Here is a 15,212-nt window from a genome sequence, read left to right as displayed (position 1 = left end):
CATCTATAAAGATAATTAATACAGTTATAGTTTGTTATTTGGTAGTAATGCATTGCCAAATGTATGAGAGTACCATTGTATCTAAAAGCTTAGCGATTCTCTGGAATCAGCATTTGATCTCAAATAGCATGATAGCCACTAAGCAGTCCTAGGCAAGTTTGAAAAGTGGAGACTGCATTATCTTTGTGTGGTATCATCTTAGGTACTATCTAAATAGTAGTTCATTAATTTAATGATTCATGTAATATCTCTATTTCAGTTAATACCTCTATTAACTCAACCTCTTTATTTCAATCCAGAGATCATTTACACAAATTAAATTCAGGACAAAATGTTCGAGTGTTTAGGAGCAATATAGAGGATTATAAAAATTTTGGGAACATATTCACTATAAATATTTACTGATTCTAGGGGCGCCTGGGTGGCTCAGTGGGTTAAAGCCTCTGCCTTCAGCTCAGGTCATGTTCCCAAGGTCTTGAGATCACATCGGGCTCTCTGCTCAGCCGGGAGCCTGCTTCCCCCGTCTGTCTGCCTGCCTCTCTACCTACTTGTGATCTCTCTCTCTGTCAAATAAATAAATAAAATTTTAAAAATTAAGAAAAAATATTTACTGGTTCTTTTTTTAAAGATTGTATTTATTTGAGAGAGAATGAACAAGCAAGAAGGAGTGGGAGAGAGAGAGAAACGGAGTCTCCACTGAGCAGGGAACCCGATGTAGGACTTGATCCCAGGACCCTGTGGTCACAACCTGAGCTGAAGGCAGACACTTAACGACTGAGCCACCCAGGTGCCCCTTTAAATTTTTTTTTTTTAAGTTTTTTTGAAATTTGTTTGAGTGTAGGAGAGAAAGAAAGAGCAGGAGGAGGGTCAGAGGGAGAGGGAGATAAGCAGACTGCCTGCTAAGTGGAAAGCCCAACTCAGGGTTGGGTCCTCGGACCCTGAGTTCATGACCTGAGCCTAAATTAAAAGTAAGACGCTTAACTGACTGAGCCACGAAAGTACCTCAGTTTTTTTTTTTAAGTTTATACTTAAATTCCAGTTAGTTTACAGTGTTACATTAGTTTCAGGTGTTCAGTATAGTTAACGTAACACTTCTATATGTCACCCAGTGCTCATTACAACCAGTGTGTTCCTTAACCCCATATCCTATTTAACCCAACCCCCAACCCACTTCCTGATTAAGTACTTTTTTATTAGTAATGTAGTAGTATAATAGCTTTTGAGTTCATAAATAAAGACAGAAAAGATCCTTAACTTTATAGCAGTGCTTTTGCTTTCTGAGTCAAAATGTTAAGACAAAGTATTTAATTAAAAAAAAAAAAAAAACCTAATATGGGGGTGCCTGGGTGGCTCACCGGGGAGCCTGTTTCCCCTCCTCTCTCTCTGCCTGCCTCTCTGCTCTTGTGATCTCTGTCAATTAAATGAAATCTTTAAAAGTACGTAAATAAATAAATAAATAACAATATGATCAATAGGACCAAAGCTAATAGTATACTCACATTTACTCTCTTGGTTAGAAGATAGTAGACAATCCTTTCAGTAAACACCAAGAAAACTTTAAAGGAAACACAATACGTAGAGGCTTCAGAAACTGTCAATTATACCTGACATTTTTAAAAAAATTATGTATTATGCTCAGTCTAGACTCCTATAAAATTCTTTCTGCATCGACCCAGTGATGATCACACCAAATATTTCAATAGATTATAGGATTGTGATGCGGGAGGCCATCTTATAGTCTGCTGTCTCATCTTGCTGCCCTGCTTCTTCTTCTTAGGAGTTAACTGTTTCACAGTTTCCATCCATATCAGAAAGAGTCTTCCATGTAGAACTGCTTTTGCAAAGGCACTTTTGAGAGAAAAGGTCATCTGTCATTTCATAGAACATACACAATAAAGCATTGCTGTGTATCTGCTTATGATTATGCAATACAAGTAAATCATTGAAATCTTAAAATTTCAAATTTGAATCATGAGTGTTAAAGTTTCTCATCTAAGCATCTATGCATGACTAAATATTTTAGGTGAAATATAATTTCCAGTCTTATTAAATTAATATTTATCAAAAACACCTGGCTCTTTTTGGTTACAATGGATGGCTCTTTTTTTTTTTTTTTTATTAACATATAATGTATTATTAGTTTCAGGGGTACGGGTCTGCAATTCATCGGACTCACAAAATTCACAGCACTCACCCTAGCACATGCCCTCCACAGTGTCCATCACCAGGCACCCCATCCCTCCCAGCCCGCTGCATTCCAGCAACCCTCAGTTTGTTTCCAGAGATTAAGAGTCTCTAATGGTTTATCTCCCTCTCTGGTTCCATCTTGTTTCATTTATTCCTCTCTTCCCCTATGATCCTCTGCCTTATTTCTTAAATTCCACCTATCAGTGAGATCATATGATAATTGTCTTTCTCTGATTGACTTATTTCTCTAGTTCCATCCATGTTATTGCAAATGGCAAGATTTCATTTTTTAAAAAGATTTTATTTATTTATTTGACAGCGAGTGACATAGCAGAGAGGGAACACAAGCAGCAGGAGTGGGAGAGGGAGAAGCAAGCTTCCCTCTGAATAGGAAGCCCAATGCAGGGTTGGATCCCAGGATCCTGGCATCATGACCCAAGCCAAAGGCAGACACTTAATGACTGAGCCACCCAAGTGCCCCAAGATTGCAATTTTTGATGGCTGAATAATATTCCATTGTATATTTATAACATCTTCTTTATCCATTCATCTGTCAATGGACATCTAGGCTCTTTTCATAATTTGGCTATTATGGACATTGCTGCTATAAACTTTGGGGTGCATGTGCCCCTTCTGATCACTACATTTGTATCTTTAAGGAAAATACCTGGTAGTACAATTGCTGGGTCATAGGCAGCTCTGGTTTCAACTTGTTGAGGAACATCCACACTGTTTTCCAGAGTGGCTGCATTAGCTTGCATTCCCACCAGCTGTGTAGGAGGATCCCCCGTTTTCTGCAACAGTGGATGGCTCTTATTTATAAACATAGTGAGCTATGTGCATGTAAATCAGATTACGCAGATGCTCTGTGACAGATAGTTACTTGTTAAGGTAGTGACAGATGATAAAATAGCTAGATTCATCTTCTTTATATTACTTTTCATAAGTTTCCATATGTGATTTTATATCAATAAAAAGATAATTTCTGGAGAATGATCATGATAAATATGTGATTTGTTAATGAATATAACTTCAAATAATTCAAATGTCCAAATCCATGTACTAACTGTGGAAGAATACAGATAACACTCCAGTGATATTTATAAACATTTTAATATAAGGTTGTTTTGTTCTTTTTATTTTTTCCCTTGATTTAATAGCTATGATTTCCCTATATGGAATGAAGGGAGAAAATTATGTTAAGTAGGAAACTCCTGTATTATAATTAGCAGTGGGGTTGTAGGAGCATAAACCAATTAATTATTAAATAGTCACATGGCATTTGATACATCTGGTATGTGCCAAACACATACAAAAATTAACCTCTCAGAGTCCTATATGACAGAAAGAAGTGAATAGGCAAAATAAAACATAGATTCATTGAAATTTATAAAGTTCATATGGAGTAAAGTTTGTAGTTAACAAAATTTGCGATAAGTGAACATATATTACTTGGGAAAATGTACAAATATTACAAAAAGGATTTCGTATCTTTTTTTTTTTTTAAGATTTTATTTATTTGAGAGAGAGAGAAAGAGAGCGAGCATGAAAGGGGTGAGGGGCAGAGGGAGAAGCCGGCTCCATGATGAGCAGAGAGCCTGATGTGGGACTTGATCCTGGGACTCCAGGATCCTGACTTGAGCTGAACGAAGGCAGTTGCTTAACCAACTGAGCCACTCAGGTGCTCAGGATTTAGTATCTTGTCTAGATTATTATGAGGGGAAAAGGTATAATAATAAAATGCCATTTTCCTTGGAAATAGATTGAGAGTAAATTATTTTACAGAAATGTGACTAAGAGTAGCTCAACTGAAAGTAATAATTCCAAGATGAATAGGATTCAGATTGTAATACTAATATCTATTCGGAATGTAGAAAGGAAGCAAATATACAATAAAAGTGAAATCTTTTAAATATGATTTAAAATGGGTATATCAAAAACTTAAACTGGAAATACAAATTATGACACTAAAATTTAAGGTGAGAGTTTCCCCAAAATAAAATCAGTGCTTTAGGTTTTTTTTTTTTGTTTGTTTTTAAAGATTTTATTTATTTATTTGAGAGAGAGAGAAAAAGAGAGTGAGCACATACAAGGGGAGCAGCAGGCACAGGGAGTGGGAGAAGCAGGCTCTCCGCTGAGCCAAGAGCCCCAAATGGGACTCAATGTGGAGCTTGATGTGGGGCTTGATCCCAGGACCTGGCAGTTGTTTAACCAACCACAACCACCCAGGTACCCCTATATTTAATAGAACTTTTGTATCAGCAATAACAAAAGTTCAAATATTTTCACAGTATAATGTATTAGATGTGAGTGCAGGTTGGTCTAAATCTAACAAATAAGGGATTTTCTGTGTAATTTATGAGAAAACGCTTTAGATATGTAAAATACTTGTAGAATATTTTTCCATGTTGTGTTTTTTTTTAACTTCTAGTGAGTGAATCTTCAGTCAAATCACACACTTTCATAATTATAATCTTAAATATTAATAATGTAAATTAGGATACTTTAATCAACCTCACTTTTTAAATTTGAATATTTAAAGAGCAATGAAGTTTGGTAGTTTTGTTTGAGGACGTCTAAACCTGAGTACCTAATCAAGGACTACACTAGAATATATTCCTTCCAAGTTTATCAGGGTAACAGGCAAAACTTTCACCATATTGTGGTAATCTTTGATAAAAATTAGAAATGCCATCTTTCAAGAATGATTTTTAAAACATTAGTGTGTTGATTTATTATTGGAAATTAGTTTCATGAGTCATACATTTGAAACATGAGAAACACTGAAAATTCTTCTTTACAAAACCTCAGATGATTTTAGTGTGCATTGTTTAGCTATAGAATTCTCGAGGAGAGTGCACATACCTAGACCTGGGCTTGGATAAGTCTCTGTGTTAGACTACGCTGACCATAGGTGCAGCCACCATCTGTCACCATACAACGCTACACTATACAAGCACACTCTTCCAGTACCCTGGACTATATTCCCTGTACTGTACCTTTTATCCCTGTGACTTAACTCATTTCATCACTGGAGGCCTGTATCTCCCACTCCCTTTTGCCCATTGTGTCCATTACCAACCTACTTCCCTCCCTTGTGGCAATCATCAGTTTGTGTCAGGTGTAATTTTAAATCCCTTGCATTTAGCAAGGAAAATCTGACAGCTTTTTGTTTTCTGTTCCTAGAGCATCTCATGTAACACATACCACATTTTGCACAGCACTGTAATTATTGGTGAATATATCTTTTAGCATTTATATTTTACTGCAAGTTTTTTTTTTTTTAAGATGTTTTTATTTATTTATTTGACAGACAGAGATCACAAGTAGGCAGAGAGGCAGGCAGAGAGAGAGAGAGAGAGAGAGAGAGAGAGAGGAGGAAGCAGGCTCTCTGCAGAGCAGACAGCCCGATGCGGGGCTCGATCCCAGGACCCTGGGATCATGACCTGAGCCGAAGGCAGAGGCTTTAACCCACTGAGCCACCCAGGGGTTTTAATAGAGCTATTACATTTTAGAATTCTGGTCACTCTCCTCCTTGATCTCATAGTGTGAGCACAGTATGTAGTTCATAGAGACAGTGAAAGAAATTTTATTGGAGATGGAAATTTATTTTGAAGTTGACTTGTTAAATGCTTTATGCCATTAGGAAATCTTTTTATGAGTATTTTTCTTGTTGATGTGACTTCATCAGTCTCTAATGCTTTCTCTTGGTTTTTCTTTTCTATGTGTTTTTGAACTCTGTTTCAGAAATGTCTTCAGTGGAAATCCCTTTTATGTAAAACTGATTGTTTTGGTGGTTAATAACATATAAATTAGAAAAAAGAATCCCAGAAAGTTTTCTTTTTTTTTTAATGTTAGTATTCAAACATTAATGGTTTATCTTTCCATGTATTATGAGCAATCTTGTCTTTGAAATTATCCATTAAAATTTATGTAGTTTAATTATCGCAATTTTCTTAAATGTGTTCCCAAATTAACACATTATTTTGGGACTGTGGATGAATGGTAGCCAGACATGGTGGTGCTGGAATGTAAGAACATGTTACCATCTTTAAACAATAGCTTCTATTCTTTTCATTTTCTTTCCCCAGCTCTGTTTACATAATAATCAGGAAAACAAATTCCTATGCCCAACTTCAATGTGAAAATGGTTTTATCTCGTATTGTGGTATCTTAAATCATTATTATGAATAATATGCATTTTCTTCTCCTTTTGTTTTTCTTACCCTTTCTATAAAGAAGCTTTCTCTCACTGTCTTATCACTGTGAAAATACATATCATATGAAATAAACTTCTGGATTTCACTAAAACCGGACTTCATGATAGCAATACTCACATTTCACTATAGAAATAACGTTCTCTCTTCCTCCAAAGGATACAATGTTATAATGAGCCTGGTTTCCTTTTAAACATGTCTTCTCTTTTCTCTTTGTCCCTCTCCTCCTACCTAATATATCCATGCGGCTCCATGTCCTCTGCTCCTCAAAATCTAGTAACATTTTTAAGAAACACCTAAGTATTATTTCGAAAACTTGCTACATTGTCCCCTTCTTTTGCACAATTAATACCCCTGATTATCGTCTTATATTTTCTTAATTATGTCTACTATAAAAGAGCGAAGAACATTGGTTTAGAATCAGACATTTGGTTTGAAATTCTTGCTGCATAACATTTCTGATTTTCCTCCTCAGTAAACATGAGATGATATTATCTGCTTTATAGATTTGTATGGAGAATTAAATCAGATGATTGTATAATATATAGAACACTGCTCAGCATATGATAGATACTCAAATTATGTTTATTCTTCTCTTTATCTCGTGACTTCATTTCCTATGCTCTCTTTTTCCCACTCCAGTGTGAGTTGTGAAAAAATTGTTCTACATCATCTGCATTCTCAATATCTACTATGGTTAATCTTTAGTATATATTTTTTAGGTAACAAATAAATAATTCACCTATTAGCTGCCCAGAATTATTTCCAGTGGCAAAGTAGTTCTGTATATATTTATGTATTTTTATGTACATGTTTGTGTGTGTCTATGTGCATATACACATCTAATGCTTATTTTTGACACTCATGTTCAATGCATAGACGTAGGAAAAGACACCATATCTGAATGTTGAGTGTATGGAGGCATTGTTTACTGGATGATGTATCAATCTTTTTAGTATCCTTTTTAAAATGTCCATTTTAAATTAGCACTTTTTTTCCAAAAGTTATTTCTTGGAAAGAGATACAAACTTATGGCAAAGAAGTTCTGAATAATTTCTTATAAGTCAGAGTGTGCATAAGAAAAAAGTGAGATGAAACTATTTCACGATTCCTTTCCACATAGTTTCTCTTTTATCTCAAACACTTTTTTTTTCCCTCATCAATACTTTTCCTGTTTGTAAAAGTAAAATATTATGAGATTATCTATTATAAACTTCATTTCCTTACAATGTGCCTGTGAGACTAAAACTTTTTTCAATATGTTGTATTCAGATATAGTGTTCTTGGAACTGGTTTATACAATAGTGACTCAAAAATATTTTTAAGCTAAATTATTGAATGATCTTGCTTCTTACACATACATGTTAAAAGAATCAATAGGGTAAAATAAAAAACTAATGAGATGTATAATACTTGTTAAGATATAATAACACTTAATGTGCTAGACACCCTTCAGGGAAGTGCACATTTTTATGTATTTTATAGAATTCAAGATTCCAAATTTTAACTCACTTAATGTCATATAGTCACATCAAGTAATATTACTCCCTCCACTAACAGAGGGAACTGAGGCCCTGAGTGCTTAAATGAGTTGCCCAAGGTCACAGTACTGTAGAGCTAGTAATTGATACTGGGAGGTCTTTCTCCAGAATCTATGTTTTTATAGCATGCAGTAAATAACAATGCCAGAAATTCACATAAATCTATGTAATTTTGCCTTATAACTAAGGCACGTATGTCAGAAATTTTTGTCATTTATTTTGTCAGAATGAGGCTTATTAATGGACTCTAAACTATCACTATTTTGTATAACCCTTTCCAGAAATTTTTAAAATTTATACTCAAAATATGAATTGTTTTTACTATGTGTCCATCACCAGGAGAGAGAAAGAGACAGAGACAGAGAGGGAATGGGAAAAGGAAAGGAGAATAGCCCAGTTTGTACTGATTGATCTGCTTTAAAGGTGCTGACTAGAAAAGACATCTTCAAAATTTGGGTCATACTCCTTCAGTAGTTTTGCTTCTTAAGATAAATTTGTGCAATCTTCAAGAGAAGGCAGCCATATATGTTGGATTCAGGAAAGTACGTTTCTTTCTTTCTTTTTTTTTAAATTATTTCCATTAACATATAATGTATTATTTGCCCCAAGTGTACAGGTTTGTGAATCATCAGGCTTACACACTTCACAGCACTCACCATAGCACATACCCTCCCCAATGTCCATAACCCCACCACCCTCTCCACACTTCCCCTCCCCCCAGCAACCCTTAGTTTGTTTTGTGAGATTAAGAGTCTCTTATGGTTTGTCTCTCTCCGGATCCCATCTTGTTTCGTTTTTTCCTTCCCTAACCCTCAAACCCTCTACTCTGCCTCTCAAATTCCTTATACTAGGGAGGCTGTATATTTGTCTTTCTCTGGTGGACTTATTTTGCTCAGCATAATACCCTCTAATTCCATCCCCATTGTTGCAAATTTCAAAATTTCATTTCTTTTGATGGCTGCATAGTATTCCATTGTGTGTGTATCACCTCCTCTTTATCCGTTCATCTGTTAATGGACATCTAGGTTCAGGAAAGTAAGGTTTTTAAGGCTATATTTTTTAATGTATTATATGTATTTTTAAAATTTGAGCAACATTCCTCATCTTAAATTAAAATGTCTTAGAGAATAGTTTGCATGTTTTATTCAGTTCTTGTGTTACTAGCCCTATTTCGCTAGGCACTCAATAAACCCCTTTTGAATGAATTGGCTAAGTTTGAGCATAATTAATTAATATAAATCTAGGATCTTCATAGATTAATTTAAAAGGATGCTTTGAAAAGTAATATAGTTAAAACATAGAATAATTTCTGAATTGAATATTGGGGATTGGAATGAAAGTAAGACTCATACAATTTAAATTTTTGTTTGTTTTAAACTTAGAATAATGGTAATGAATGAATTTTTTATTTTTAGTGCTCTAATGTTAGTAAAAATTGTATTTGTGAGAAGTGTGTATACAAAGGAAGGCCCAACTCAATTTATACAGATTTAAAAATTATACAAATCAATTACTAATTTATTATTATCCAAATTGATACAGCATATTTATATTAATTTTTTCAGTGAGACTGAATTATTTGGTTCATTCCGTTTGTGGGTTGAGAAATAAACTCTATGTGGTACATGCATAAATATTGTCCTTTAAGTTACTTAATCATTTTTCTCTATGATGCCTGTGTAAATTTATATGAACAAGGGAGGAAGGTTATACAGATGTTCTAGTCAGCAAATAAATCATCATCATCAAGGAATTCAGATGAGAAAACTTGTATTTGATAACCCATTCTTTTTTCCTTGTTTGCAGGATTCAAATTTGGGATATTGGTCTTTGTTTTTGAGAACTTTTTTTGTGGGATTTTTTTTTTTTTTTTTAATCATCGGTCTTGGAATACAGAAGAGGAACCAGAAAGACACTTATTTCATTTCACGTTGGGAACACTCACTATTGAGGCACTCTCACGCCCCGGTCCACAACCATGTGGCCATCACAGCTACTAGTCTTCATGGTGCTTGCTGCACCAGTCGTTCAAGGTAAGACCTTTAATTAGATTTTTGTGTGAAGCTTTATGTGGTCACTATTGGCACTAGGTCCTTTCATCTAAATCTGCTCAGTGCTTTAGCATCTTTTGCCTATGATATATTCATAGAAGTAAGATAAATTTAAGAGACCATAATATGTACCATCAGCTGCAGTAAATACAACCTTGAGTTTGATTTCTGAAAGTAGATTTTGAAATGTATACATAGCCAATTCTTTGTTATTTTTAAGGGCTTTCAGTATTGGCTACTCTTCTCCATCTTTAATACACAGAATACAAAGTAAATTGCTCATTTAAACAAGAATCTTTTTCATATATATACATTTTAGTGCAAAAAAAAAAAAAGGCCAAAGTGATATGAACGTATGCTGAAAGGTAATTTTACTGAAACATGCTAATCAACTCATAAAAAAAACATATACTTTGTTCATCTAGACATTTCAGTATTGATAACACAAATATGATAGTTAAATGCTATATCTTTGCAAATTTTATAAAAAATAATTATTTATAAATAAGATAAATTATGTACAACTTAGTATAATATTCACTGAATCTTTCTAACAACTGGCAAAGTCTACATTTGTATTTCTTACTGACAATTTAAAGTTTTCTACTAATCATCATTGGTTTTGCACTTAGATGAAAATGGTATAATATAGTCACTACCTCATACATTAATGGTAATGATGCCAAAGAAAGGGACACAGCTCTCTTTGGCACCGCTTTGGAGGTCTCAGAATATTAGGATGTAGCAAGTACCTGAGACCAGATTTTAGGCTCTTTAGCTCACTTTTGGTTTTTTAATTGACTACAAAAATCTACTGTAGTTTATCACTGAAACAATTCCAAATTTGGCCCATACTCTCAATGTGAATTACATTTTGCTGTCATTATAAAAACGAGAAAATACCTTCTGTGTCTTTTGATGTTTTCTTCTAATGTTTTCCTGATTTAACATATTTTTTTCTAAGTATTCACAATATAAGGTACTTCTTTTTTAAAGAAATTAAAGTAAAACAATTCAACCATCCAGTTTTAAATGATGTAAATTTGTAAAACAAAAACAAAAACAAAACCATTCAGAGTGTTTCCTTAATTCATATAGTGATGGACCACTTACTTCCATGTACTTGAGTATATATAACATTTTGTGGTAAGAGACAATAAAAAAAAATTATGTCCCTTTAAACAAGTGTTTTTCTAATTATCTGTATATCTAAAGTTTATTCTAATTAGGTTTTGATGTTATAAAGATGCCTCACTCTTAAGGTTATTTTGAGGATTAAATAAATGGCATATGTTGAGAATCTAGCACAGTGCATGACAAAGAGTCAGTGTTTGAACAAGCTAATTTCCTTCATTGTACTATCTGCTTCTCTAGTTTATTTTTGTTCTAATAAATTATAACAACCAGAAATTAGCTAATCATGAGAGCTATTTCATTTGTTTTTGATAATCAGAAACCCCCCTACACAGACACACACACATGTATCCTCTCTCTCCAAGGAATTCTGAGAAGCATTTAAAAACTCCTCATAGAACAACTATAAATTTGGCCTGGCACAAAAAATATTTTGCGCTAGAGTAATCTTTTCTGTTGTCTTTGAGCTCCTTTACCTTATCTTGACTTTGAACCATATTATGCTACACAATATTGCAGCTTTCTATTTATAAACTTTTTGTGACCTTGAATAGAAATTTTAAAACTTCGCACCAAAAAATTACAAGTCCATTTTATCTGCCTTCTCTAGAAGGCCTTCTCCACTGCCTTTGTAATACTTTGGACTTATAAATAGAGGGCTTCATATGAACAGCCTTTGGGGACCCAGCCTGCTCTTAACTAAAGGAATGTATGTACCTCTGATCAGTGCTGATCTTAGAGGATAGACTTTTTTTTTTAGAGTCCCTAACAATTCTGTCATAAAGGAATACCACGTAACTTAAAACTTTATAGACAACTGAGTTAAAATGATGTCACGGTTACAGAAGGACATGCTCTTTCCAAAACACATCCCCGGTAGCATCTCCTTGCCTTCTGTTGTTGAGATGTCCCTCTTTATTTGCACCCCTGACCATAGAGAATTAACTTAACTGGGAATGACTTGAATTGCTCTTTTCTCCAGAGCAAATAATAATGATGACCACTGATTTTTGTGGCCATAAACTTCAGATGTATTGATATAATTAATCCTTACAATGTTCTCATGGGTTTAATATTATTTACTATTACTATTGTTATCACTTTTTATTATAAAAACACTGAGATAATGAGTGGTAAAGGAACTTGATTGAAATAACACAGAGACCCAGAGGAGATTTAAATGAAGGACCTGGCTTCTTGAGCTCTGGTTTTACTGCCCATAGATAAGCAATGATTATCAAAGCCATTCTTCCTTGCAGAGAATCCCATTTCAATGTTTCTGGCTGTTTGGGAGAAGGTGAAACAGAAATGCAGATCACCTGCTTTTCTCCTGTATTCTGAGCACAGACAGATGAGTTTTGATGTCTTACAGACTTGAGATAAAATTTCAACTCTGCCACCTAGTAGTTCTGTAACCATGTTACTTGGTAAACTAGTTAACAGATATCCATTATCACCCAGTGTGAGCCAGAAAACTGTGCTAACTGCTCAAGATATGGTAGTAAACAAAAGATTTTAATTCATCCCTCAAGGAGCTAACAGTAACTTAAAATTTTGTAAGCCTACTTTTTATCTGCAAGAATGAACAATTATTCCATGTAGAGTTATTTGAAGAAGTAGATAGAATAATATATAGTATAACTTCTAACATAGTGTTTGGCATTTTGTAAATCTTCCTTATATTTTATTTGCCCCCCCCCCCCTAATTACCTGGAAATGGGAGCTAACCCTCTGAGCATTAGATAGGGAAAGTGGCTACTTCCCTGGATTCTTACTGTGAGATGTGAAATAAATTTTTTTCTACTTGAACCTCAGTATTTAAGTTTTTTCCCAGTAAATTCTTGACACTAGTTTCTGTTCAAAATTATTATCAAGCCAGTATGTATGAAGGCTTAGTGCATAATTCTTTATATATAATAATAGAGTTATAACTGTCAGTGATGCAAGTATACAGTTGACAGTGGTAGTAGTATATAGCTGGTAATATAATTGTCAGACATGGATTTTGTTCATGATTTTCACATCGGCAAAATTAGAAACTAAGCTAAACAATTAATACTGAACCATGTTTACATTAGTTGGATAATCTCCATATTTTCCTAGAAAGTCTGGCCAGTGTTTGATCTAGGAAAACAAACTTAATCAGTACGTCCACACCATATATGTATATATATACAACTTTTAAATTTGGAAATGTCTCTGGTTTTATGTTTATCTGTCCATATTTTATGTCTCTGTGTACCTCCGTATTTCTCTTTTTCTGTTTTCCATGACTGTGCCCACTTCCTGTATAGCCATAAAACCCTTATCTATAAAGCAACGAGAACTGGCAGAAGCAAAAAGAAACCACTAAAGCAGATGGCCAGTTTTTTGCTGTTAACTAATGTAATGTTGCATGAAGATAAAGGATTTTTTTGTTCTATTGATATGGTTGGGACCAAAGGAAAAGAAAGGAATTGGAGAACAATAATCCAATAATTACCTGGGCACTTGGGCTCATTGCGATTGTCAGTAACAGAATACCAATGTCCTGTGTGATATATGGGCTAGGAGATCTGGTACCCAAGCCACAATGAGTTGGGAGTTGAGAAGGTGGTTGGGGTGCTTAGATATCTTCACTGTATCTCCTCTTAATTTTAATTGTACTTATGAAGTGTGTCACAGTTGAAGAGATAGGAAACAGGGTAATTAGAACTTACTGTGGGTAAAGGGGAACAATATATTTTATGATACTTTTGGATTAAAAAATGGGGTTTTAAAAACTTCTTCTATAACTACCATATGTATTCTTTTTTTCCTGCAAGTTTATTTTTTAAAGTTGCATGTGTATTTATATATTTGTGGACTTTATAGGCTAACCTGCTTTTTATTATGTTTAAGAGTTGATTATAATAAACAGCCATTAGCAGAGACAAAACTGCTAATCATATCCATATATATTTAGTATTATATGTTTTTGTGTAATTTGCATTTTATTATTAATCTAATTTTCACAGTTATAATACCATTAATGTATCAGTAATGTAAAATAATACACATTTTTTAAACTTATAATAAAATGTAAAGCTTGAGAAAATAGAAAAGTGCATTTCACCACATAGCATCTTACTATATAATTCTCTTTATGAAGTCATGTTTTATTGATTGTGAAAAAGTCAGCTTGACTTCTAAGCTCTGCTTAACTTTGTTAGTTTTAGAAATTAATCATCTTTGGAATGTTCACGTTTGTCAGCCTAGATAATTTGTAATACTCCCAGTAATATCACTATATTTATGTCAAATATGTTATACAAAAAAATATCTTTGTCGTGGTCATGATATATGAGGCTATGGTGAACACATCCAACAGCATTACCCACCAGGTACTGAATTTCAAAATACATTATTTTGTAAGTTAACCATAATCTCTAATATCACAATATAAACCACAAATATGCATGGCTGATAGCTTTTCCTTTGTAAGAATATGTTCAGAAACATTCCCTTACACACTCGGTATGCAGGTTAGCAATTGGAAAAGAACTTTCTTTTGCCTTTGCACTTGCAAAATGTGTTATAGGTGAATTTTATTGTACTGATACTTTATGAGTAACATGTGTATACTTTGAGAGCAAAATAGCTTTTTCTTATTTTCGGATTTTATGTCTGACTATTTTAGGATCATATCTTATTGTTTATATTTCTTGGCCTTGGAATAGACTAGGACTGCAATAGGGTAATTGTATGCTTGATGTAGAGTGAATTAAAACACAACTGGATTACATAACATATAAGTATCTATTTATTTTCCTCTTCTTTGCATCACTATTTACGCTCATTCTCAATGTAAGAATTAGTGTTCTCACACGTATAATTTCATATAAGCTGCCATAATATGTTTTTCATGCATTTATTTCCTCCATTCTCATTGCTAAATGGTTCTTAAATGACCACTCAAAACATTGAAATGCAACAGTTGAAAGTCTCATTGATTTGTTATGTACATGGGAGACAATATATTGTATTATGATCTATTTTGACAGTTCAGAATAAGACCCTGTTAAAAAATGGGGTTCATTCATTCTCTACTCTTTTTGAGTTTT

At 33.8% G+C, this 15,212-nt stretch overlaps 1 protein-coding gene across 35 annotated transcripts in view; it reads left to right on the top strand.

Annotated features, from left to right (window-relative positions):
- Positions 1-15,212, top strand: part of ADGRL3 (adhesion G protein-coupled receptor L3) — an 820,407-nt gene that overhangs the window by 290,805 nt on the left and 514,390 nt on the right. For all 35 annotated transcript variants that reach the window (XM_082727882.1, XM_082727890.1, XM_082727888.1 and 32 more), the window contains one exon: positions 9,752-9,978. In XM_082727882.1, the coding sequence (XP_082584008.1) occupies positions 9,924-9,978 (55 nt within the window). In that variant the 5' untranslated portion in view covers positions 9,752-9,923. The remainder of the gene's footprint in view (positions 1-9,751; positions 9,979-15,212) is intronic.

Source organism: Mustela nivalis (assembly GCF_964662115.1).
Source record: "Mustela nivalis genome assembly, chromosome: 4".
In the NCBI taxonomy this organism is placed as follows: Eukaryota; Metazoa; Chordata; class Mammalia; order Carnivora; family Mustelidae; genus Mustela; species Mustela nivalis.
Note: the sequence above shows the minus strand (reverse complement) of the source record. Positions and strands in the feature narration are given on the sequence as shown.